Source organism: Geotrypetes seraphini, chromosome 6, assembly GCF_902459505.1.
Source record: "Geotrypetes seraphini chromosome 6, aGeoSer1.1, whole genome shotgun sequence".
Lineage (NCBI taxonomy): Eukaryota > Metazoa > Chordata > Amphibia > Gymnophiona > Dermophiidae > Geotrypetes > Geotrypetes seraphini.
In genome coordinates this window covers 119913121-119940966 of record NC_047089.1, presented here as the reverse complement: position 1 = coordinate 119940966, position 27846 = coordinate 119913121, and the positions used below count along the sequence as shown (strand labels likewise).

At 45.2% G+C, this 27846-nt stretch overlaps 1 protein-coding gene across 1 annotated transcript in view; it reads left to right on the top strand.

The window, feature by feature from the left end:
* The window catches only part of LOC117362907 (homocysteine S-methyltransferase 1-like), a gene marked incomplete at its 5' end in the record, with an annotated part of 574442 nt that overhangs the window by 461339 nt on the left and 85257 nt on the right, over positions 1 to 27846 (top strand). The window contains one exon of the mRNA XM_033949994.1: positions 9082 to 9287. Coding sequence (XP_033805885.1) covers positions 9082 to 9287 — 206 coding nt within the window. The remainder of the gene's footprint in view (positions 1 to 9081; positions 9288 to 27846) is intronic.

Genomic DNA, 27846 nt, shown 5'->3' with positions numbered 1-27846 from the left:
TTACATCTACTTCAGTCTTCTTACGATGCCTTTGAGTTGTCTGCCAGGGTGGCTGCTTGTTCTGTAGCAATGCGCCGCCTTGCTTGGCTTTGTACCATTGACATGGGTCCTAATCTTCAGGACCGCTTGGCTAATATTCCTTGTGCAGGCAATGACCTCATCGATGAATCTATTGAGGCAGCCACCAAGAAATTGTCTGAGCATGAAAAATCCTTTGCTTCTATTGTCAGACCTAAACAGAAGCCAGCTCCTGCCAAGCCTGCACACCCTCCTCCTATTTACCAGAGGCGTTTTGCTCCCAGAGCAGCTCCTTACATTCACCCTCATCTCAAGAAACAGCAGAATCAGAAGCAACAGAAACCTCAACCTTCTGCTGCACCTAGGGCTACACAGCCTTTTTGACTGTTTAAAACAGAGCATAACCTCCACCGTTCTGTCTCTGTCCTATCTTCCCCCTATTGGAGGTCGTCTCCATCATTTTTACCACCGATGGGAGACAATCACATCCGATCTCTGGGTGCTGTCAATCATCAGGGAAGGATACTCTCTTCATTTCTCTCAGGTTCCACCAGAGCTTCCTCCAAGAGAGTATCCTTCCACTCCATCCCAGACCGCCCTTCTTCAGGAACCTCAAGCTCTGCTTCGTCTCCATGCCATTGAACCAGTTCCTTTGGAACAGCAGAACAGGGGGTTTTACTCCCGTTTCTTCCTTGTTCCGAAGAAGATGGGCGATCTGCGACCCATTCTGGATCTCAGGGCTCTCAACAAATTTTTAGTCAAAGAAAAATTTTTCATGCTATCCCTGGCATCCCTGTATCCCCTCCTAGATCAGAATGACTGGTTATGCTCTCTGGATCTCAAGGAGGCTTATACTCATATTCCCATTCATCTGGCCTCCCGCCAATATCTCAGATTTCGGGTGGGGAATCTGCATTATCAGTACAGAGTGCTGCCCTTTGGCCTGGATTCCTCTCTCAGAGTGTTCACCAAGTGCCTAATAGTGGTAGCAGCAGCTCTAAGGAACCATGGTCTTCAGGTTTTTTCCTACCTCGATGAGATTCAACATCTCAGGGGGTTATTGTAGCGACCCAACAGACTACGTGGTTCCTACAAAGTTTGGGATTCGAAATCAACTTTCCCAAATCACAACTTCAACCCTCTCAGAATCTACAATTCATCAGAGCTGTTCTGGACACTATCCAACTCAGAGCATTCCTTCCGCAACAACGTCTGGAAGCTTTCCTACAACTCTGTCATACAGTGTCTTCCCACTCCTCCATATCAGTGAGACACATGATGGTACTCCTGAGTCACATGGCCTCCACGTGACTCCTTTTGCCAAACTTCACTTCAGAATTCCTCAGCGGACCCTGGCATCTCAATGGACGCAGGTTTGCGACCCACTTTCTCGACACATAACAGTCACTCCTTCATTAAAACAGTCTCTCCGTTGGTGGATGCTCTCTTCCAATCTCTCCAGAGGCTTGCTGTTTCAAACACCTTCCATCAAAAGGTCCTCACGACAGATTCCTCGATCTACGCTTGGGGCGCTCATCTCAATGGTCTCCGTACTCAAGACCACTGGACCAGTACGGATCGTCAGTGTCCTATCAATCTGTTGGAACTCAGAGCAATTTTCAAGGCTCTCAACGCTTTTCAACATCTTCACGACCAGGTAGTCCTCATTCGGATGGACAACCAAGTCGCCATGTACTATGTCAACAAATAGGGAGGGACGGGATCGTCCTCCCTTTATCAAGAAGCTCTGAAGGTTTGGGACTGGGCAATCCACCACAACACCTTCCTCAAAGCTGTCTACATCCAAGGGGCGGAAAATTGCTTGACGGACAACTTGAGTCATCTTCTGCAACCTCACGAATGGACACTCCATTCCTCGCCCCTACATCACATTTTTTCACAGTGGGGAACGCCTCAGGTAGATCTCTTTGCAGCTCCCCACAACCACAGACTGCCTCAGTTCTGTTTCAGGATATATTCTCATCGCCTCGAGGCAGATGCTTTTCTTTTGGAATGGGCAAATCTCTTCCTGTATGCATTCCCTCCATTCCTTCTCATTCTCAAGACTCTTGTCAAGTTTTAGAATGATTCTGATTGCTCCTCGGTGGCCGAAACAACCTTGGTACTCCCTTCTACTTCAACTCAGCAGCAGGGAGCCATACCTTCTACCAGGTTTTCCATCTCTGCTTACAAAAAGTAAAGAATCTCTGCTTCATCCCAACCTGCAGTCTGTACACCTGACAGCTTGGTACCTCTCAACATAACTCCTCTTCAGTTTTCTCAACCTATAAGAGACATTTTAGAGGCTTCTAGGAAGCCTACCACTAGGCAATGCTATTACCAGAAATGGACTAGATTTTCTACGTGGTGTTTTTCTCACGATAAGGAGCCTCAAAATTCTTCCTTATCTTCTGTTTTGGACTACGTTTTGCACTTATCCACCTCTGCCTCAAGTCTACATCGATCCGAGTCCATCTAAGTGCAATTGCTGCTTTCCATCAGCTTATTGACGGGAAACTACTCTCTGGTCATCCAGTGGTTTCCAGATTTATGAAAGGACTTTTCAATGTCAAACCTCCTCTCAAACCGCCTTCAGTGGTTTGGGACCTCAGTGTTCTTGCTCAATTGATGAAGCCTCCATTTGAACCAATGTCTACGGCTCATCTGAAGTATCTCACTTGGAAAGTGGTGTTTCTCATTGCCCTCACTTCTGCTCGAAGAGTCAGTGAGCTGCAAGCTTTAGTTGCTGATCCACTTTTCACTGTGTTCCATCATGACAAGGTTGTCCTTCATACTCATCCTAAATTCCTCCCTAAAGTGGTTTCAGAATTTCATCTTCCAGTGTTCTTTCCAAAGCCTCATTCTCATCCTGGAGAATCAGCTCTTCATACTCTGGACTGTAAACATGCTTTCGCCTTCTATTTGGAACACACCAAACCACACAGAACTGCTCCTCAATTTTTTGTCTCTTTCGATCCAAACAAGTTGGGACATCCAATCTCTAAACGTACCATCTCCAACTGGATGGCTGCTTGTATCTCTTTCTGCTATGCCCAGGCTGGATTACCTCTACACAGTAGAGTCACAGCCCATAAGGTCAGAGCAATGGCAGCTTTATTAGCTTTCCTCAGATCTACATATATTGAGGAAATTTGCAAAGCTGCTACTTAGTCCTCGGATCATACTTTCACTTCTCACTGTCTGGATGTTTTCTCCAGACGGGATGGTCATTTTGGCTAGTCAGTATTAAAAAATTTATTCTCCCAAATTGCCAACGCTCCCACCATCCCATTCTGGTTAGCTTGGAGGTCACCCATATGTGAGAATAGGCTGCCTGCTTGTCCTGGGATAAAGCACAGTTACTTACTGTAACAGGTGTTATCCAGGGATAGCAGGCAGCTATTCTCACAACCCACCCACCTTCCCTGGTTGGCTTCTCTGTTAGCTATCTGAACTGAGGAGACGCGCCCTGTGCTGTGTGGGAAGGCACTCGTGCATGCGCGGTGCGTCTGACTCGAAACTTCTAGTTTCTACAAGCAAGTCTGCTTGCGAGGCTTCCGCTTCGAGGCTCCGTCAGTGATGTCACCCATATGTGAGAATAGCTGCCTGCTGTCCCTGGATAACACCTGTTATGGTAAGTAACTGTGCTATCTATTCCACTGTCATATGACATTGTTTTATTTGGGACTGTTTTGCAACCTAAGAGTCCAGTTGATGCAAACAAGAACAGACTATTTTTTATTATGATGGGGGTAGCTATGCAGTTAATAATGAGGAGTTGGAAGAACTGGGACAGATTGAACTTTAACTTTTGGTGGGAAACTCTTTGCCAATATTATAGATATGAAAGAATGAATTCTGAATAAATAGGACATCATAAAAAATTTAAAGATACATGGGGTCCATTAATGACATTTGTTAAAACTGATTAATTGAATAAGCTTTTAATTCCTAATTGATTCTACACACATCCATGGAGGGAGGAAATGTACTTTGTATTACTAATGGTTGGATACAAGTGCTGTTTGGTGTATTAATTGATTGTATCTTGTTTGCACTTTGTATTTGTATTAAAAATTAAAAAAAGATTTAAACAGATTGATATTTAATGCTTTCAAAGCTTTTCAGCATCTTCTTCACGATCAAGTAGTCCTCATTTGTACAAACAATCAAGTCGCCATGTACTATGTCAACAAGCAGGGAGGAACAGGATCTCTTCCCCTTTACCAGGACACTCAGAAGGTTTGGAATTGGGCAATTCTTCACAATATCTTTCTGAAAGCAATCTACATTCAAGGAGAGAAAAACTTTTTAGCGGACAAATTGAATCGTCTTCTACAGCCTCACAAATGGACACTCAATTTGTCACCTCTCCATCACATTTTTTCTCAGTGGGGAACTCCTCAAATAGATCTCTTTGCGTCTCCCCACAACAAGCTGCCTCAGTTTTGCTCCAGGATATACTCTCCTCATCACCTCGAGGCAGATGCTTTTGTTCTGGAATGGACAGACCAGTTTCTGTATGCATTTCCTTCATTTCCTCTCATTCTCAAGACACTCATCAAACTCAAACACAAACATGCCACAATGATTCTCATAGCTCCTCGGTGGCCCAGACAACCTTGGTTCTCCCTTCTGCTTCAACTCAGCAGCAGGGAGCCACTATTTCTACAAGTTTTTCCATCTCTGTTTACACAGAGTCAGGGGTCTCTGCTTCATCCCCACCTGCAGTCTCTGCATCTGACAGCTTGGTACTTTTCAACGTAACATGCAATTTCCAATTCTCTCAATCTGTCAAAGACATTCTAGAGGCTTCCAGGAAGCCTACTACTAGGCAATGTTACAACCAGAAATGGACTAGGTTTTCTGCTTGGTGCACCCTTCATCACAAGGAGCCTCAATCTACCTCCTTGTCTTCAGTTCTGGATTACCTGTTGCATTTATCTCAATCAGGTCTCAAATCAACATCCATTAGAATCCATCTCAGTGCAATTGCTGCTTTCCATCAGCCCTTAGAGGGGAAACCTTTATCTGCTCATCTTATTGTTTCCAGATTTATGAAAGGACTTTTCAATGTCAAGCCACCTCTCAAACTGCCTCCAGTGGTTTGGGATCTCAATAATGTTCTTCCTCAGTTTGAACCAATGATGTTCTACCTCAGCCTCCATTTGAACCAATGTCTACGGCTCATCTGAAATATCTCACTTGAAAAGTGGTCTTCCTTATTGCTCTCACGTCTACTCGCAGAGTCAGCGGACCCACCTTTCACAATATTCCATCACGACAATGAGGTCCTCCGTACTCATCCTAAATTTTTACCTAAAGTAGTTTCAGAATTTCATCTCAATCAATCCATTATAGTTCCAGTGGTTTTTTCCAAAGCCTCATTCTCATCCTGGAGAAACAGCTCTTCATACTTTGGACTGCAAGTGTGTTTTGGCCTTCTACTTACAAAGGACTAAGCCACAAAGCCACTACTCAACTTTTTTGTCTCCTTCGATCCAAATAAGTTGGGACATCCAATTTCCAAGAGAACCATCTCCAACTGGTTGGCTGCTTGCATCTCTTTCTACTATGCTCAGACTAGAGGGTTGAGTCACAGCCCATAAAGTTAGAGCCATGGTGGCATCTGTAGCTTTCCTTAGATCTACTCCTATTGAGGAAATCTGCAAAGCTGCCACTTGATCCTCGGTTCATATCTTCACCTCTCATTATTGTCTGGATTCTTTTTCCAGACAGGATGGCCACTTTGGCCAGGCAGTATTACAAAATTTATTCTCCTGAATTGCCAACACTCCCATCATCCCATTCTGGTTAGCTTGGAGGTCACCCATATGTTGAGAATATGCTATCTGCTTGTCCTGGGATAAAGCACAGTTACTTGCCATAACAGGTGTTATCCATGGACAGCAGGCAGATATTCTCACAACCCACCCACCTCTCCTGGTTGGTTTCTTAGCCGTTCTTTCGATATATTAAGGGGAAACGACCCACGAATGAAGCGGTGGGACAATTGGATGACCATGGAATAAAGGGAGCGCTAAAAGAGGACAAAGCAATTGCTGACAAACTGAACACATTTTTTGCGTCTGTATTTACCGAAGAAGATGTACACAGCATACCAGAACCCATCAGGCTATATGCTGGAAATGAAGATGGAAAGCTGACAGGATTGACGGTCAGTCTAGAGGAGGTGTGTAGGCAGATTGATAGGCTTAAGAGCGACAAATCCCCAGGACCGGATGGCATCCATCCAAGGGTCATCAAGGAACTGAAAGGGACCATAGCAGAACTGCTTCAACTAATAGCCAATCTGTTGATCAAATCGGGAAAGATTCTGGAAGGTGGCAAATGTTACACCGATCTTCAAGAAAGGTTCGAGGGGAGATCCGGGAAACTACAGACCTGTGAGTCTGACCTCAGTACCGGGAAAGATGGTAGAGTCACATGGTAGGACCGCATCATTGATCACCTTGACGGACATGGGCTGATGAGGACCAGTCAGCACGGTTTTAGCAAATGCAGATCGTGTTTGACGAACTTGCTGCACTTCTTTGAGGGAGTAAACAGACAGATAGACAAGGGCGATCCGGTCGACATTGTATATCTGGATTTTCAGAAGGCGTTTGACAAGGTTCTGCATGAATGACTACTTCGGAAAATTGCAAGCCATGGAATTGAGGGTGAAATACTCACGTGGATTAAAAACTGGCTGGAGCATAAAAAACAGAGAGTGGGGGTAAATGGACAATACTCAGACTGGAAGAGCGTCACCAGTGGGATGCCGCAGGGCTCGGTGCTTGGTCCCATGCTCTTTAACTTCTTTAAAAAACGATTTGAACATAGGTACGACAAGCGAGATTATTAAATTTGCGGATGATATGAAGTTATTTAGAGTGGTGAAGACGCAGGAGGATTGCGAAGGTCTGCAACATGACATAATCAGGCTCGAGGAATGGGCATCGACATGGCAGATGAGGTTCAGCATGGATAAGTGTAAAGTGATGCATGTCGGTAACAAAAATCTCATGCACGAATACAGGATGTCTGGGGCGGTACTTGGAGAGACCTCCCAGGAAAGGGACTTGGGAGTTCTGATTGACATGTCGATGAAGCCGTCCACACAATATGTGGCGGTGGCAAAAAGGGCAAACAGAATGCTAGGAATGATAAAGAAGGGGATCACGAACAGATCAGAGAAGGTCATCATGCCGCTGTACCAGGCCATGGTGCGCCCTCATCTGGAGTACTGCGTCCAGCACTGGTTGCCGTACATGAAGAAGGACACGGTACTACTCGAAAGGGTCCAGAGAAGAGTGACTAAGATGGTTAAGGGTTTGGAGGAGCTGCCGTACAGCGAAAGATTAGATAAACTGGGCCTCTTCTCCCTCGAACAGAGGAGATTGAGAGGGGACATGATTGAAACATTCAAGGTACTGAATGGGATAGACTTAGTAGATAAGGACAGGTTGTTCACCCTCTCCAAGGTAGGGAGAACGAGAGGGCACTCTCTAAAGTTGAAAGGGGATAGATTCCGTACAAACATAAGGAAGTTCTTCTTCACCTAGAGAGTGGTAGAAAGCTGGAACCCTCTTCCGGAGGCTTTATAGGTAAAAACACCCTCCAGGGATTCAAGACAAAGTTAGACAAGTTCCTGCTGAACAAGAACGGGTGCTGGTAGTGCTAGTCTCGGTTAGGGTGCTGGTCTTTGACCAGAGGGCCGCCGCATGAGCGGACTGCTGAGCATGATGGACTACTGGTCTGACCCAGCAGCGGCAATTCTTATGTTCTTATGTTCTATCTGAACTGAGGAGATGCGTGCCCTACGTTGGGCGGGAATGCAGTCGCGCATGCGCTGTGTGGCAGTCGTGAACTTTCTAAAAGTTCTTCAAGCTGGTCTACTTGTGAAGCTGTCCGCATCGGGGCTCTGTGGATGATGTCACCCATATGTTGAGAATATCTGCCTGCTGTCCTTGGATAACACCTGTTACGGTAAGTAACTGTGCCTTCTGAAGCCCTGCCTTGTCAGAATTCACCTGTTTGCTGCCCCAGGCAGAGTGTGTGTCTGCTTCTGGAGATTTTCTCCTGCTGGTCTGATATGAAGTTTAAAATATTAAATGTAAAAACAAAATGAGTCTCTCAGAGCTTGATAAGTGTTAGTGCTGGTTGCACTTTGATAGGTGGGTTCTTCGTTCCACTTGGGTGTACATTATGGGTTGATTAACTTGGTTCAATTTTGTTTTACAGAGCAGAACAAAAATGTATTATCAGGTTTCAAGGTTTATGAAAAATTTGTTATACCGCTTAATCTAAAATTCAAAGCGGTGTACAATAAAATTAATTATCAGCATTCAATAACATAAAAACAATTGATTAAAAACAGAACATATCATTACAGGGGATTTGTCAGTAAAACATATATCAGTAAGAACAAATGTACATACACCAGAAGTAAGAAGAGGAAAAAAAGGGGAGAATTACAGTCAGTAAAGGAAAGAACAAATAAGTGAAGAACAATAAGGTGAGGGTAGACCTGAAAAATAACGAAGAGATTGTTGCCCTAACAAGGGCAGTTATGTCTCAGGGATGATCCCTGTACCTCTCCTTCCTATTTCATATGTTGTAATGATAATCGATTACTTTGATAGAAACTGAATAGGGCACTACAGCCAGTGAAGAAGTAAGAGTAGTTAAAGAATGTAAATTTTATCCTTCTTCAACACAACTCGCGAGAAGGGGGATATTACCTATAGTTAGGACTCCTAGCTACATCTACCAGAAAGAAGATTATTGAAGTAAGAACTTAATCTTCTGCTTTAGTTCATTGGAACTTTAAACTGTAATTTCATGTCATAGCTAATTTTGCCTGAATAATACTCAGAAATGGTGAGAGACTTTTTGCAATGCCTGCAGTGTTGAACCAAGAATAAGTTTGTAAATGGTCAGAAATGCTGCTTAAAGTTAAATGTATTATCTGCTACTTTTTAAAGTTACTAGTCTATAATCATTCAATACTTTTTCTTTCCATTTAACTTTGCACATACTACTTGAAATATCTTATAGGATGAACACTATACATCACATGGGGAAAAATTTGAAGAAGCTGTGAAAGTAGCAACTAAATCAGAACAGCTGGTGGCACTAGGATTAAACTGCTGCTCTCCAAATGTTGTTAGTCCTTTCTTGACTTCTGCCAACAAAAACAGATGTCGGGATATAGAATGGATTGTTTATCCCAACAGTGGAGAGGTCTGGGACACTCATGCTGGGTGAGTATTCTTAACTGAAAGGTACCACAGAATGCACATTCCTGAGAGTTTACTGAAAAAAATTTATGAAAGCTATATTTACGTGACCCCTAGGGGTTCCCCTTTAAATGACGACATTCCTTCGTTACAATCCATCTGCAGTCTAATTGGTTCACATTATTTATTCCCATATAAGGCTAGCTTCATATAGGCGTGTCACAAATTACATTCTTATATCTAAAAAAGTTACATTCTCACATTAAGCTTACATATTTTATAAAAAGAAGAAATACATAGACCAATATTATAATATACTTACAAAACTCCTCAGATTCTACATCCCTTCCTGTAAATATCAGTGTGTCTTTTCTATTCTGAGATCTTTGTCTCATTAAGACTGCACAAAGAAAAGATGGAAAAGAGCAGGTACCCCTCCCATCAAAATTCTATGTAGAAAAAAAGTTGCTCAGGGTCGGAGGTCAAACACCATCTGTTGCCTTATCAGGATCTCTTCAGGATTTCAGATATATGAAAATCAAAATAACATATATTCCTAATCTAATCTATATTGGTCGTTAACTTATTACCTATAGCTACCTAAGAAAATTTCTATTATGTAATTTTTCCTAACTTTCTGACACTTAATTTTGGATCAATTCATACCATGATACACATGTGGTTTAGATTTGTCCTTAGCAAACTCAAGTCATGGCAAACCTAGAGCCCCCTGGTATGTGGATACCAGGTCAAAAGCCAACTCCTGTCTGCCTACATTTCCCTGAGGATTGGCCTAGTTCAGGCTGGTCACTCTAACACAAAGAAGCTGTATAAGAAACTTAAGCTTCCCATGTGGGGTACATTTGATATGGTAGTCATCAATAACAAAATGTCCTAGCCTGCCTCCCTATATCCGTCAAGCACATGACATATATCAAATCCATATGGTGACTTAAAATTCCTGTTTTTAAACTTTTTGTATTTCTGATCATTTTATTCCAGCTTATCCAATTTTCATTTATTAATTTATAGCTACTAATCCACATTCTCACTTGCTCTTGGATTAGGCCTTATCTATCAACAGTTTTTCTTTTCTTCTAGCTAGTACATCCTGGTGCAATGTAAGAAAGTGTAATAGCTGAATTTTTTTATTTCATGTTTGCTCACTGTACCTGTCCAGGTAAACTAAGCTGGCCCTATTCAGAACTACTTAAGGCATAGGACAAGGTCCTTAGCCCCCCCTTGGGTCGTGGAGTGGGGTACCACACCAGGACCCACACCTGGAGCTTTAGTGGCCTTACCTTGCTCTGTTCTGAGGTTGCTTTGGGCATGACTTGTTCTCTGGATCAGCGTAAGATTGGGAGCCACTTTCTGCAAACATGTTTTTCCAATGCCAATTATACAGGATAAACTACAACACACAATCAGAAACACAAAAGCCAGGCCTATTAAAACACCCAATAGGCCTTTAACCCATGATATATTAGGCATCCATGCAGTTAGCCAATCAAACCAACCCTTATCCTCTACCTTAAATTGTTCCCAATTCTGCAATGCCTTGTCTAGAGATGTGATATGTGCTTGCTGGTTAGAGAAGGAGTCAGGAATATAAGTACAACATTCTTGTCCAATGATGGCACATGTACGCCCCTGGGCTGCTAGGAGATAGTCGAGTGCCATCCTATTTTGAAGAGCTACAATGCGTGTTTGTCTGAGCTCTAGTGACAGAGATTGAGTAACTGCTGTTGTTTCATTACCCATAGTTTCAATAAGGGTGGATAATTTTTTTATAATTTGGATTAATTTACCTACCTTGCATCTGTAACCCAGTTTCGACAGCTATTCTGGCAGAAATGACTGTCCTTGAGAGAGTCACGCCTTGAAATAGCTTACATTGCAAAGAAACTGCTGCCTACTCATTACTCTCAGTTTCCCAGGTTCAGCCTAACCTAGATCTACATGAGATTTCCCCAAATAAGTTAGGACAACATAAAGAGGTGATGATCTGATAAATCTCACAAGCAGAAACACAGAGCAGACTAGTGGTATCAGGATATCCTTTCTTGAAAGACTTATTGGTTACATATCATATCAGTTGTATTAAAGAAGGTCGAGCAAGAAAAGACTTTTTATTGATTTTTAAACTAAAACTGTATCATACAATTGAACAAACAGTAGGTATTACATAAATTACACTAATATCTGTACAGGTAGCATATACAACATTCAAGATTTATAGTTATCCTATATATAATAATAACATAATATATATTATAAATAAAGAATAAAGTTACCCAAATGTTCCTATCAATATTTATTCCCCTCCCTCCAATCCCCCACCCCTCATGGATGTGTAAAGGTACATGAACAAAAGGAAATATAAGATAAATATATTATTATAATTTCACAAATTTAGTCAATGGGCTCCAAACTTTATTAAATATAGCACTAAGACCCTTACACTCTGCATTAATTCTTTCATATCTATACGTAGTGCAAATGTTCACCCACCAAAAAGTGAAACTTATTCTATCATGGTTCTTCCAATGACTCATGATCAATTGCATGGCTACACCTGTCATGATCATAAATAGACGACTCTTATATTTATCTAGAGTGGGTTTTACATGTAAAATTGTTCCAAAAATTATAGCCTCATATGATAGTGGAATATCTGAATCCAAAATTAGATTTATTTGTCCCCAGATTGACTTCCAAAATATAAATATAAACAGACAAAAATATAGCAGATGATCCAAAGTCCCTATGTCAATACTTATTTTGTTATATAGGATTTTCTGGACCCCAGTTCGATTAAATAAAATAAGTAGTTCTAAGTCTAATAGATGCTGGCAAGAGAAGACTTTTATTGGTTACACATTCAAAAAAGAAAATAGACAAGATGGTATGTGCTTTACACTTTGACCATTTAACACATGATATTACACAAATTCTTAGTAAACATTGGTCAATTATTCAAATTCCACAATTTGAAACAGAAGAACTTATGGTTGCCTATAACAAGTACAAGGATATTTTAGTGTCATCTTGTTTACTCAGATTGGTGAAAAAAGACATTGTTTGGGGGCATTTTCCATGCCACAATTGCTCTGTTTGTAATGCTAATTCACAAGTTAAAGTTTTCAATTATCCTAAAACTAATGAGAAATATGAATTGCGCCATTATTCAAATAATAATAATAATTTATTTTTTGTATAATGCTATACCAAAAGTTCAAAGTGGTTCACAAAAAGGAAAATATACATACAGTCGGTAAATGTAAAATACATAATAAAACAATCAATGAAAGAATACATCAGGTAAAAGCATGGAAAAGTTAAACAATGACCACAACTAAGATGTAAGCATGTCAAACAGACGTGTCTTTAGAGATTTTCTAAAATCAAGGTAGGAAGTAGCCTCTAATATAGGTTTTCCAAGCCATGTATTCAGTTTAGCGGTCTGGAATGATAGAATTCTGTCAAAAAACTTCTTATATTGACATGATTTTAAAGCAGGATAATTAAATAGATTTGTTCTGTGTGTGCTCTTATTGGAGTAGTTCAAAGAAAACTGAGAAGCAAGATAGTCTGGTAGCATCCCAAAGACTGCTTTGTAACAAATACAAGAAAACTTGATCCGTGTGTGCGGATCGCCGGACTCGATGGACCATGGGTCTGATCCGGAGATGGCAGTTCTTATGTTCTTATGAACAGAACTCTGGACTCTACTAGCAAACAATGAAGTTTTTTGATAAAAAGGGATGATATGTTCCCATTTTTTTTAATCCATAGATGAGGTGAACCGCAATGTTCTGAATCAATCAGTCTCAGTTTTTTGAGTATTGTAAAAGTGATCATGTAGTCTATGCAGCAATTTGCCCATGTGGTGCAACTTATATTGATAAAACTAAGAGCATTAAATAAACATAAGAACATAAGCGTAGCCTTACTGGATCAGACCAATGGTCCATCTAGCCCAGTATCACGTCTTCATGGAGGTCAATCCATGTCATAAGTACCTGGCAAAAACCCATTCTATGCCACCGATCCAGAGCAAGCAGTGGCTTCTCCCATGTCTGACTCAACAGCAGTTTATGGACTTCATTCAGAACTTGTCCAAACCTTTTTTAAAACCATCTACATTAATCTTGATGCAGCCAAAGCTTTCAACCTGGTCAATTGTGGGTATTTTTTCAATGTTCTTACTCATATGGATATTATCGATTGGTTTCAGGAGGTAGTACGTAGTTTGTATTCTGGTTAATGGCGCACAGACCCCATCCTTCCCCATAGCAAGAGGGACAAGACAGGGCAGTCCCCTCTCGCCCCTCTTGTTTTTGCTGTATTTAAAAAACATAGTAGATGACAGCAGATAAAGATCTGAATGGTCCATCCAGGCTGCCCAACCTGATTCAATTTAATTTGGACCCTTTTTTACATATTCTCAAGCAGGATGGCAATTTGAGGGGTCTTCCAGAGGGTGCCTCTCAGTTGCGTGTCCAGGCATTTGCAGACAATATATTGTTGATTCTCGCAGACCCTCAGACATCTTTAATTTGGGCCCTGGAACTCTTGGATGAATATAGTATGTATTATGGATTGACTTTAAACTCACAAAAATCCATGTTGCTGTCCCTGACCCCGGATATTCCTTGCAAATGGAAGGGGGAGTTTCCCTTAAGGTGGACATCTGAGACTTTGACTTAAAAGTATAAAGATCCCTGCATATTTGAACCAACTCTACACTCAGAATGTCGGACCACTCATGGCTCTTACTAAGCAGAAGCTGCACCTCTGTAGGGTATTCCCGTTATCGTTAATGGAAAAGATTGCATTGTAAAATATGGTTTTGTTGCGTCAGTGGCTATTTGTATTTCAGATGATCCCAGTCTTACTTTCTGTTAAACATGATAAAGAATTGGGGAAAAGTTTGAGTTTATATTTATGGAATGGGAAGCGTGCTAGATTATCCTTCTCTGCACTAATGAGGCCTAAGGACCGGGATGGATTGGGATTACAGAGTTTAAAGTTGTTTTCTCAGGCATGTCAAATGTGACACTTAAATGACTGGTTTAGGGGCACATATCACTTTTTAGCAACAATATCTGAACTTGCCCTTTGTACGCCGTATCACTTCAGCTACCTGTTACATACCAAGCGCCTCCCTGTGCCTCCCTTTTTTGTACAAGACTCTGCGTCATGTGTAGAGAAGCTTATCAGGTTGTAACGTCTACTGGCTCTTTGGATACGTTTGATGCCTTACAATCTGATTTACATTGGACAGCCAAGGATTTGTTCTCCTACACCCAAATGTCTTCTTATGTGAGGTCTATACCTTGGGAGGGTCTCACTGACAAAAGAAGGGAGTCTATCTCGGAGGCGTTTTGTTTGTCTGCCCAGACTCAAATACCATTGAGGTTTCATCATAGATTTCTTCAAGAAAAGCTGGGAGACCTTCTTATACAAACTGTTTATTCCCATGGTTCCGCTACTTACGATCTAAGGATAAATATCTACTTACTGTTCCATCCGTACGAATCATAAATACTAGGCGTACCACACTCTTTTCTGTCATTGCTCCCCAAACGTGGAACTTACTACCCGCTCAGATAAGAGAAGAAAAGAACCTTGATAAATTCAAATCAAAACTAAAAAGTTTCCTGTATAGAGACGCTTTTAATTAATTAGTTAGCCTCTTAAACCGAGTTACTAATCCCAATTGAAGTAGACAAGTACTGATCTAACATAACTTCTATTGTTTTATCCTTATTTGTTCTCTTTCCTATATCAGATTGTAGTTCTTCCCTGCAGTGGCGTACCTAGGGTATGTGGCACCCGGGGCCCATCATTTTTTGACACCCCCCCCCCCATGTAAATTTTTTTTTTTTTTTTTTTTTTTTGCAATAACCATGAAATGGAATAAATGGTCAGAATAGAAACAGGCAGTGAAAATTTTCTTTTATTGAACCTCATTTATGTAACCATTATTCCAAACATAACATAACATAAATTATGTCTGAATTGTCATGACATCAGAAGTACATATGGAGTAGTTGCAGGTGATGCTTGGGACAGTTCTGATTATGTTAGTTTGGTTTTATGTGTTTTTTGAATAGAAGGGTTTTTATTTCTTTTTTTAAGGTTTTGTAGTTTGTGGTCGAGGTCAATAGGTTGTAGAGTTGGGGGTCAAGTGTTGCAGCTCGAATGGCTAGGAGGTTGTCGAACAGTTTTTTTCTTTTGACGTTTTTGGTTGGAGGGTGTGTGAATGGTGCGTGAGTTCTCCTATGTCTGTTTGAAGTGGATTGAATTATTTAGCTGAAGAAATTAGTTACCCCCCCATTCCACACACATTAATTCTCTTCCATTTTTGTTCCCATTATAAAAAAACACTGATAAGTTCCCAGGAAAAAAATACATTAAAATAAGAAGTGAAAACAAAGGCCCCTACAGATGAGAACATAACATAAGAATAGCCTAACTGGGTCACACCAATGGTCCATCATGCCCAGTAGCCCATTCTCATGGTAGCCAATAGTGCTGCCCGATTCAGAGAAAAATATTTCATTCGATTCGATTCACCCTGTTGAATCGATTTTTCGATTAGATTCACTGTTAATGACACCGCTTTTTAAGTTTAAACAAAGTATAACAATAAATTTCACAACAACAATAAATTTCACAAAGTACTTAAAAAAAAAAAATCACATTTTTCCATTAAAGCAGTTCTGGAGACATTTGCTTGAACAGTCTTTTTTCCCAGTCCATAAGCAAGCAATATGAAAAAGATTTCCTTAATTATCTACTCAAACATTTTTGCTATTTACTTTCATTGTACCTAGACTATTATTCAGTAGAAAAAATTTAGTTTGTTCAATCAAGCAGAACATTCACTCATAGAAGTCCAATGTCCACACAGGATTTGATTGAACAAACCAAATTTTTTCTACTGAATAATAGTTTAGGTATACTGAATAGCAAAAATGTTAAAGCCACACAGAAAAGCAGTAAAAGTCAATAGGTTCTCCAAGTGGGAACAACCTGATGTCTCAGCACTTGAGGAAAAGACCACGTAATAATGTTTATAAGATAAATCATATAAATGATTATACTGAAGCAGGGTGTCCTCAGCGTGAGAGGTAAGCGAGAGGAGAGAATTCTCCAGTGCTTTACACAATAAGGCTCCTCTGCCTGCAGTGCACACCATCATAGGACACCTCAGGTGTGCTCAAATTAATCAATGTGATAAATTAAACAGTGATAAACAATTGGTCAATCACAAGAGTGCAAGATCAAACAGGTTGTTCCCACTCAGAGAACCTATTGACTTTACTGCTTTTCTGTGTGAGTAGATAATTAAGCAAATTTCTGATAGCCTACAGAACTGATTCTCACCTTCCATCCCCAGCCCCCAAGACTTACCAGACCCCCCCTGCCGATGCATTTACTTACTGCCTGAACTGGATATTAAATCGTGGGGAAGAGAGGAGAAATGCGGGGAAAGAGCCAGCCAAAACTAGTATTTGTTGCTGCTGAGTGCACCAATCCAGGGCAAGCAGACGCTTCCCCCATGTCTTAATAACAGACTATGGACTTTTCCTCCAGGAATTTGTCCAAACCTTTCTTAAAACCAGCTACGCTATCTACTTTTAACATAACTTCTGGCCACTTCATTTTTAAGCTTAGATCTTTCCTTCCAAACAGAGACCTTGCTAGATGTCAAATACAGCACAAGGTAACTTCACATGGACTTAACTGTGCAGGAAATGAATCTCCTCATACACCCACCATATAGTGCAAAAATGTGCAAAGGTCTGTTTTTTTCTTTCGATCACTACATAGCCTAATGCCACACAAGCAGCGCTGTTACAAACATATTCTGAAGGTCAATGCTAAGGTTGACAAAGTTTCCTTCCTTGGACCAGAAGGAGATACTGACAAACCACTGGAAGAGATTCTAAAACAACTACCCAGAAATAACACCCAAAGACCCACTCAGTGTGTGAACCAGTTGAGTGGAGTGGACTAACTGGGGGTGGAAATGGGCCCAGAGTTTGCTCAGCAAAATTTCCCAGACTACCTCTTCCTCTCAACACACTGACATGCTACCACCACCACCAACACTAGGAACACCTCACCGAGTATGCCAGCAATGCTTATAAACTTTATAAAACACATTATTATATTTTCTTATAAAGCATATATTTTAACTGAACTCAGCCTTGCCATTCACAAAAATAGAAAAGTTCCCATTTCAAGCTGTCTCATGTACACTTTTCAAATCTAACATATTGTAATCACAAAACAGAAAATAAAATTATTTTTTCTACCTTTTGTTCTCTGATCAATATTCAAATCTTGTTGGTCCCAGGCTCTTGTTGTCTTGCTTGCCAGGGTCTCCTTTCTCTGTGCTAACCATCCGTCTGCCATCTCTGTTCTCCCCTTCCGTTTCCCTTCCCTCTCCCGGAGATCTGGCATCTTTCCTTTTTTTTGTCTCCATCCACAGATTCACCTTTTCTCAACTCCCCACCACCCCAGGATCCACCATCTCTCCCTTTCTGTTCCCAACTATCCTCCTATCCAGTATCTCTATCCCCCCTCCACACCATCCCCTGTTTCCAAGTTCTCTCCCTTTCTGTTCCTTCCCTCCCTAAATCCCATTATGCACCATCTCTCTCCCACTCCTCTGTTTTTAGACCCATTATTTCTAACCCCCAAAGTCTGGCATATGCACGTATCTTTGAACCCCCCCTTCCCTCTCTCCCTCTGTGTACTTTTACACCAGGACCCCCCTCCCCCGAAGGTCTCTCCCCCCTCCGAAGGGCTACACCCCACCCCTGAAGACCTGCACCCCCCCGAAGGACTTTACCTCCCACCCGAAGGTCTGTCCCCCTCTGAAGGCCTAAACCCCACCCCTGAAGGCCTGCACCCTCCCCGAAGGATTGTACCCTCCACCCGAAGGTCTGTCCCCCCCTGAAGGCCTGCACCCATCCCGAAGGCCTGCACCCACCCCGAAAGCCTGCACCCACCCCGAAGGCCTGCACCCACCCCGAAGGCCTGCACCCCCGAAGGCCTGTCCCCCCCCTTGAAGGCCTGCCTGCCTGTCCCACCCCCTTGTAGGCCTGTCCCCCCCCTTGAAGGCCTGACCCCCCCTTGAAGGCCTGCCTGCTTGTCCCCCCTTGAAGGCCTGTCCCCCCCCTTGAAGGCCTGCACCCCCCCTTGAAGGTTGGCACCCCCCCAAAGGCCTGCACCCCCTTGAAGGCCTGTCCCACCCCCTTGTAGGCCTGTCCCCCCTTGAAGGCCTGCCTGCCTGTCCCCCCCTTGAAGGCCTGTCCCCTCCCTTGAAGGCCTGCACCCCCTTGAAGGTCTTCACCCCCCCCGAAGGCCTGCACCCCCCCGAAGGCCTGTCCCCCCACTTGAAGGCCTGCCTGCCTGTCCCCCCCTTGAAGGCCTGCACCCCCTTGAAGGTCGGCACCCCCCCTGAAGGCATGCACCCCCCTTGAAGGCCTGTCCCCCCCCCTTGTAGGCCTGCACCCCCTTGTAGGCCTGTCCCCCCCTTGAAGGCCTGCCTGCCTGTCCCCCCCTTGAAGGCCTGCACCCCCTTGAAGGTCTGCACCCCCCCCCGAAGACCTGCACCCCCCCTTGAAGGCCTGCCTGCCTGCCTGTCACCCCCCCTCCCCCTTGAAAGTCTGCCTGCCCGCCCGCCCGCCCCACCCTGAAGGCCTGATGCCCCGACCCACCCCGAAGGACCATTCGCCCCCCTGGCCTCCCCGCACTACCTATGAAGCAGCCGCAGCAGGATCGCGACGTCAGCTATCTTTGCGCTGCTTAGGAGCTGCTTCCTGCGCAGCGGTCCCGCCCCCTCCTCTGACGTCAGAGGAGGGACGGGACCGCGGCGCAGGAAGCAGCGCCCAAGCAGCTGAGGGATTGCTGACGTCGCGATCCTGCTGCGGGCTGCTTCATAGGTGTGCTGGAAGGTCAGTGGGGCGAGCGGTCCTTCGGGCGTGGGGGGGGGACTGAGCGGCAAGGCCGGGAACACCCCCTCAGGGCTGGTACCCGGGGCGGCCCGCCCCCCCCCCCCGCCGCCCCCCTAGGTACGCCACTGCTTCCCTGATTTCCCTACGAAGTGCACGTCTGTCTATCCCTATATTATATGTCCTCCTTATTTGAAAATTATTTATTGTCCATCGCTTTGCAATCTTTGAAAAAAGTGATTTTATCAAATACAAAATAAACTTGAAACTTAATCCCTCTGCAGGCTGAACTCATGGGATCTTGCATCCTTTGAAGCCTTGGCTGCAAGGCTAATAAAACTTGTTCCCTCCCATTCAGGCTAACTGCCCGGGAGCTTCCAGTCATGCTCAGTTTGTTCCTGCAGCCTTGCTGCATGGATGAAATCATTTCTTCTGCTCATGATTTGTTTTCAATTCCTAGTCTTTATTTGATTTGTTTCACGGGTTTTCCCAAGTGCTGTGGATCAACTCTATGAGAGTGATCCTTTGGCAGGAGATCACAGACATTTTAAATTTTGTTTGCTTCTGCAGGGTGCTCTGTAAGCTTAAACTGCAGTAAGCCCTCTAGACAGCCTGCAGATTGGATCAGGTATCTGGGTTCGTCCGCAAAGGGGTAGAGCACAGGCTGTTGCAGTTCTGTGGAAATACGCCGGAATCGGAACCGGACCATGTGTCTTCCCTAATTTCCCTGAGGGGTCCTGGTGGTTGTGATCTGTGGTGACAGGGAAGGTGAGACGATCAGAAGACCTGAAAACTCCAGTTTAATCAGCTGCTGAGGTACTGATCTCTTTGCTTGTACTGTGTATTGCAGGCTGCCATAGACTTTCATTGCAGCACAGGTCTCTGTAGTGTCTGTGAGTCAGAATTTGCCAATTTTGGGAGTTGCTGAAATCGGGGTTTTGGGTGGTTTCCCTGCATGCCCTCGTCCCCGTCCCCCCACCTGTAAAATTGCCATTTTTCGCGATTCCCTGCGTTTTTCCCAGGCATTTTGTTGTTTGTTTTTTAAAATCATGTTTATTAAGACAGAAGGCAACTGAACAGTGAGTACAACATCGAATACAAACCCAATGCAACAATACAGGCAGGAAATCATACATGAGCAAATTGATGCATCCAGCCAGAAAACAAAGATTCCAGAGAATAAGTTCAAAAGCGAGCAGCAAAGCCACATTGAGAGTCATAGGAAGACCTTCTGTCCAGCAGCCCCCGTCCAGTGTTAGTAAAAGACCTAGAAGAATCCCTAAACGATTCAACACACTCATCCATCCCTCGTGCCCGGGGGGTACAAGCCAGACAGCACTACATGCATACACACCAACACACTCAGATAATCCCTCTGGAGGCTGAACTCATTGGATCTTGCATCCTTTGAAGCCTCAGCTGCAAGGCTAATAAAACTTGTTCCCTCCCATTCAGGCTAACTGCCTGGGAGCTTCCTGTCATGCTCAGTTTGTTCCTGCAGCCTTGCTGCATGGATGAAATCATTTCTTCTGCTCATGATTTGTTTTCAATTCCTAGTCTTTATTTGATTTGTTTCACGGGTTTTCCCAAGTGCTGTGGATCAACTCTATGAGAGTGATCCTTTGGCAGAAGATCACAGACATTTTAAATGTTGTTTGCTTCTGCAGGGTGCTCTGTAAGCTTAAACTGCAGTAAGCCCTCTAGACAGCCTGCAGATTGGATCAGGTATCTGGGATCAGGAGCCATCTCTCCCCTGGTTCGTCCGCAAAGGGGTAGAGCACAGGCTGTTGCAGTTCTGTGGCGATACACCAGAATCGGAACCGGACCATGTATCTTCCCTAATTTCCCTGAGGGGTCCTGATGGTTGTGATCTGTGGTGACAGGGAAGGTGAGATGATCAGAAGACCTGAAAACTCCAGTTTAATCAGCTGCTGAGGTACTGATCTCCTTGCTTGTACTGTGTATTGCAGGCTGCCATAGACTTTCATTGCAGCACAGGTCTCTGTGGTGTCTGTGAGCCAGAGTTTGCCGACTTTGGGAGTTGCTGAAATCGGGGTTTTGGGTGGTTTCCCTGCATGCCCTTGTCCCCCCCCCCCCCCCCCCCCCCCCCCCCCCCCCCCCCCCCCCCCCCCCCCCCCCCCCCCCCCCCCCCCCCCACCTGTAAAATTGCCATTTTTTGTGATTCCCTGCGTTTTGTTGTTTGTTTTTTTAAATCATGTTTATTAAGACAGTAGGCAACTGAACAGTGAGTACAACATTGAATACAAACCCAATGCAACAATACAGGCAGGAAATCATACATGAGCAAAATGATGCATCCAGCCAGAAAACAAAGATTCCAGAGAATAAGTTCAAAAGCGAGCAGCAAAGCCACATTGAGAGTCCAGCAGCCCCCATCCAGTGTTAGTAAAAGACCTAGCAGAATCCCCAAATGATTCAACACACTCATCCATTCCTCGTGCCCAGGGGGTACAAGCCAGACAGCACTACATGCATACACACCAACACACTCAGATACACACACCCATGCACACTCACACATGCACTTTCTCTCTGCCAAGGGACCTTGCCCTCTCCAAACAGGTAAGCTCAATCCGGTAAGGCCAGTTCAGTTTAGGTAGAGCTGCATGCACAGCAGGAGAATTAACAAAATACAAACACAGATAGTCAAGCAGTAATGTCCAAAAACTGCTGCCATAAGGCGCAGTAAGATTTCCAGTTCTCCTTTGGGCGAGATGAATAAGTGTCCAACTCATATCGGGCTTGCTGTGTCATCAAGGCAATCCACAGAGCGTAAGGGGGAGGCCTCCTCAGAGGTCCAGTATTTCAAAACAACCTTTTGCCCCAAAAGAACAGCATGCAGTACAAACTTCTGGGAAGACATGAGCAAGCCCTGTTGTTGCATCTCCTGAACGTCCCCCAATAATAAAGCAGGCGCATTCCAGGGTATGTCCCCCTGCAGTAATCCGGCCAAGCAGCGTTGTACAGAGTCCCAGAAAGTCAATTGTGGACACTCAAAAAAGGAGTGCAGAAAGGTACCTCTCTGGGTTTTACATTTTTCCCAGGCGTTTTTAATGCAAAATCGGCACCTACGGTGGCCATCTTGGATTTTCTTCAAAGTTTTAAAAAATATATTTTTTTGACTTAGAAGCTTCGTTTTTGCTCCAAACTCCACAGATGACCACCTCAGGACAGGATGGCATGGATTCATGCCGTAAATGTGGCGGATGGCTGACGGATTCGCAGCCCTGTATCATGTGTGCTGCGGCCCGCAATGAAAACTATCATTTCTTCTAAGAGATTCCCTAAAGAGGCCAGATAGATGTTAAACAATGTTGCCAATATTGATGATCCTTGAGGCACCCCCATTTTAACAAGAAATTCAGGTGAAATAACTCCTCTACTATGTGCATACATCTTTCTCCCAAATAAATATGATCTAAACCATTCAAGCATAGACCCCACTACCCCCAATTTCCCTAATTTCACTAACAGCAAGGTCAAATCCAGTGAATCAAAGGTAGATGAAATATCTAAAGAGATCAGGCCTGATCCTTAATCAATCTCTATCTGTAATTCATCCAGTGTAGATATCAAGAATGTTTCACACGAATCCGGGGGGATGAGCCTAGCTAAGATGGCGCTCTGATTGAGTTTGGTGGAATGCCGTCGACCTTTCTTTTTTTTCTAATGGTTAAATGCAAATCTAAGACCCGGGTATTTTCTACCGATCCCAGGCATTTGCCTTAATCTGGGCCGATGGATTCCTTCATTACTCGTACACCCAGAGGGGAACCGGATGAGATATCCTCGGCGCGAGGTGAGAGTTCATCGGAGAGCTCTCAGGCCTCTTTTGAGGTTGCTAGTCTCTCTCCGGAGGAGCGGAGAACACCAGCGTGGCCACTCCGTCGGCCGTTAGTGTGTAGCACGGTCGGTGAAGGAAGTGAGATCATGATGCCGGAGAGCAGCGAGGAGGTCGAAGACCCAGCTGTACAGCGGGCATCAATGGTTGCAGAGACCCAGCAACTACTGCATGAATCCCTGGAGTCGACAGAAGAGCACCAGAACTTATTGAAAGTGATTTCAGAATCAGGTACTGTGAAACCAAAATCTGTGGAGTTTAACCTTTCCATAGCACCTTTAATAAAGCCTCCAGTTATAGATCTGAACTCGATATGGGATGCCATATCTCAGTTACAATCCTTTTTGGGAATTCAGATGCAAAATCTATCTACTTATTGTTCTGGAGTACTTTCTGAATCTACGAAATTACAACAAAGAGTGGACAGGATTGAAATGGATTTTGAGCAACAGAAACAGAAAATGGACACACTGGGGGCTCAAAACCAATTTTTGATGAAAGAAAATGGGAATATTAACTTTAAATAAGAAATGTTAGAGAATCTTTCAAGAAGGAATAATTTGAGGATAATAAATTTTCCTAAGATGATAACAGTTTCCACTCTTGATATGTTTAAAAAATATCTTACAGAGACTTCCGGCGGAAGCATGGGGCTGTGAGCAGGTCAGGCTCGAGGCTCCGGCGCGCCCGCGGCGGTAATTGTTTTTGAGCGGCATTGAAGTCCTCGGCTCCCGGTGTCAGCACGTCGGGGAGCGCGGTTGGGGGTCCGTGTGGCGATTTCGCGGCGGTCTGGGGGATGGCCGCGCGCCCGAATAAGACGGAACGGGAGAGAAGGAAGCAGCCTGAAAGTAAAATGGCGGCGCACGTGGCACCTACATCGCCCGAAACCCCCAGCTCCCTCTGGGTCGCAGAGGTAACAGCGGAAGTGCAGGCTGCATTGGAGGGCACGCTGGGGGACAAGCTGCAACGGATTCTGGATAAGTTAGACACCCTGGATCAGCGTTTTGCAGCTCTGTCCTCGGAGGTGAGGGAGACACAGCAACGGGTCAGCTCCACTGAGGATGCTGTGCAGCGGCTTACACAAGATCAGGCGGGCCACTCTACCTCTATGGCGGCGCTCCGGGCAAAAGTGGAGGACCTGGAGAACCGGTCCCGCCGGAACAACCTGAGGTTTGTGGGTCTGCCGGAATCTCTGGGGGACTCGGACCTGGGAGACTTTCTGGAGAAGTGGCTGATGGAGTCTTTGGCCCCCCCGCAGCAGCTGGGCCACTTTTATATCGAACGGGCGCACCGTCTGGGGCCCCGGAGAGATGGTCTGGAGCGTCCACGGGTGGTTATCTGTCGTCTGCTCAACTATCGCCATAAGATTGCGGTCCTTAGGGCTCTGCGCCAGGGGAAGAAGTTGCTCTACAACAACAAGCAGGTCCTCTGTTTCCAGGATTATTCGGCGGAGGTCTCTCAGGCTCGACGCAAGTTTTCTCCACTCTGTTCCAGTCTGGTCCGGCGCAGTATTCCTTTTTCTCTCCAGTATCCAGCGAGGCTGAGGGTGATGCACGCCGGCCGGTCGCACCAGTTTGATACGCCGGAGGAGGCCCAGCGATTTGTGGAGGAAAAGTTTCCGGAGGTGGCGCCGTGATCTTCTGACTGTCTTCTTCGGTGGGGTTGGCGATGCTGGGAGTTGACGGCTGTATACTCTGACTTTGTGGATGATGCGCTGTCTCCCCTGTGGGTCTTTCCCCATGGCAGCTGAGACTTCGCCAGCTTACCCTCAGCATTTTTGTTGGGTTCTCTGCTTTTTGTGTTAGTTGTATCTTGCTGTGTTGGGGGCAGGGGGAGAGTGATTGGGCTGTGTTGGTTTGAGTGGGGGTGGGGGAAGGGGTGGCTATAAGGAGGAGGGTGGTAGGGTATGTCTAGGGGGGTTGTATGGGGAGGGCTGATAGCCTGGGTGGAGGAGTGGATGGGGTTCGCTGGTTGGTGGTGGGAATGGAGAGTGTTTGTTAGCCTATGGGAAGCTTGGGGGGGGGCTGAGGGGTTTGAGGGAGGCCTGCTGCGGGCGCGCCAGCTTTCTGGAAGTGGCACCTATTGGGGTGCAGTATTTGGATGGGCAAGGGTTGGGGGGCGGGGGAGGGTTGGGGGGAGTTGGGGGGGTTAGGGGGAGTGGGGGTTGGGGGATGGGGGTTTCCGTTGGGTCAGACAGGAGGGGGATGGGCGGATTTTTGAGTGTGTGGTTGGAGGGGTGGTGGCTGGGACGCTCCTCTGGCATGCTGCAATGGGTTATTCAGTATCTGCTTGTGGTGCTTTTTTTAGTCTTTTCTGGAACATAATTTGATTTCTTGGAATGTGGGGGGGATACACTCGCCTATTAAGCGGTATAAAATATTGCAAGTACTGAATCGTAAGAGGGCCTCTATTGCTTTTCTACAGGAGACCCGGTTGTCCTCGGTGGAGCATGCTAAGCTCTGCTCTTGGTGGGTGGGTACGCATTTGGAGGCTCCGGCTCTGGGGGGGAAGGGTGGGGTAGTGATCCTTTTTCGTAAGGGCCTTCACCTGCAGGTACATCAGGTGGTTCGGGATCCTGGGGGTAGGTACGTTATTGCCTCGGTCTCTCTGAACAATAAGCCTTTGCTGTTTTGTAATCTTTATGCCCCTAATAATCCTTCTGCCAAATTTTTTCAGAAGTTGCGTAACCTTTTGTTGCAGTTTGGGGATATTCCCTTAATTCTCGGGGGCGACTTCAACGAGGTCCCTGATCCTCGGCTGGATCGTTCTTCCTCGGTGGGTCGGGAATCGCTGCGGGCCTGTACTGGGGCTACCATGCTGGCTTCCTCTTTGGATTTATTGGACGTTTGGAGGGTTCTTCATCCGGTGGAGCGGGACTATTCTCATTTATCTCGAGCGCATGGGACGCTTTCCCGTATTGATTTTATTCTTCTTTCCCGGAGTCTTCTCCCGAGGGTTCAGGAGGCCATGCTGGGTCCGATTGAAATATCGGATCATGCATGGGTGGGCCTGCGGTGGCTGTGGGGGTCCCCTCGGGGTGGAGGGGTTTCATGGAGGTTCCCTTGTCATTTGTATCGCAATGCCCGTTTTCATGACTTTTTGTTGGCTAGATGGAGGGATTTTCAAAGTACGAATTTGCAACATCGAGAGGACCCCATACTTTATTGGGAGGCTGCGAAAGCGGTGTTGCGTGGGGAAATCATGTCCTTTGTGGCCTTTGAGGCTCGAGCGCGTCAGAGGGAGATTCTGGCCTGGGAGAGTAGGGTTCGGATTCTGCGGCAGCGTTTCGCAAGTGCTGCCACGTTGGCGCTTAAGAGGCAGCTTTTGGAGGCGCAGCAGGCCTTGAATGAACTCCTGCATAGGGGGGCTCGGAGGTCTCGGGAACACTATCAATTCCAGCTCTTCAGGTTCGCTAATAAGAGTAGCCGGATGTTGGCGCGTTTAGCTCGCTCCTCTCGTGGGTCCGCGGGGGTCTCGGCTTTGCGTGCTGCGCAAGGAACGCTGTATCATAAGACTGAGGACATTGGGCGTATTCTGCGGGACTTTTTCGCTGACTTGTATGCTGCGCCTGGCCCGGATGTGCTTGATGGGGGGGTTTATTTGGACAGCTTGGATTTACCCCATATCTCTCCTGTCGACTTGGAGATGTTGGAGCGCCCGGTGGAGGTGGAGGAAGTGGCGTGGGTGATTCGGGCCAGCCCGTTGGGCAAGGCTCCGGGACCCGATGGATTCCGGGGTGAATTCTATAAGGTGTTGGTGGATGAGATTGCTCCGGTGTTGTCCGAAATTTTTAATTTGAATGTGGCTAAGGGGTTTTTACCGCGTTATTTGAATTCGGCTCAGATAATAGTTCTTCCTAAGCCGGGGAGGGACCCCACTTTGCCGGACTCCTATAGACCCATTTCCCTGCTGAATTATGAGACGAAATTGATGGCTAAGGTGCTGGCGAATCGTTTGGCTAGGGTGCTGCCTTCTTTAATATCGGACCAGCAGGTAGGATTTGTGCGTGATCGGCCGGTATCTAAAAATCTTCGCCGTATCTTGCTGGCCCTAGAGAAGTCTGCTGTAGACGGAGACCCTGCTGTACTCGTGAGTTTCGATGCTGAAAAGGCTTTTGATCGGGTGCAGTGGGGATTCCTCTTTGCTACGCTGCGGGCATATGGCTTTGGCCCTTTTTTTCTTAACGCCCTTTTTGCGTTGTATAGTGACCCGGTGGCGCGGATTTCGGTGAATGGTGGATATTCGGACCCCTTTTCCATCTGTAGGGGGACCCGTCAGGGCTGTCCCCTGTCGCCTTTGCTGTTTGTGCTGTCTTTGGATCCCTTGATCAGAGAGCTGCAATCTAATGTTGACATTCGGGGACTTCAACTGGGGGCCGCTCATTTTAAGATTGCGGCCTTCGCTGATGATCTTTTGGTCTTTTTGACTGATCCGCAGCGTTCTTTATCTACCCTTTTGGAGAGTGTTCGGGAGTATGGTGATTTCTCAGGGTTCACCTTAAATTTAAAGAAATCGGAGGCTTTGGCCTCAGATGCAGGCCTGCAGCGTTCGTGGAGTGGGACTTTTCCCTTGCAATGGGCGGATTCCTCGTTTCGCTATTTGGGAGTGCAGTTGTCCATGGATGTTCGGGAGATCTACCGGTTGAATGTCGCTCGTTTGCTCTCCATTACCGGCTCGGTGTAGGCCGCTTGGCGTACTCTGCCGCTTTCTTTGATGGGGAGGGTGCAACTTTTTCGGATGGTGTTAT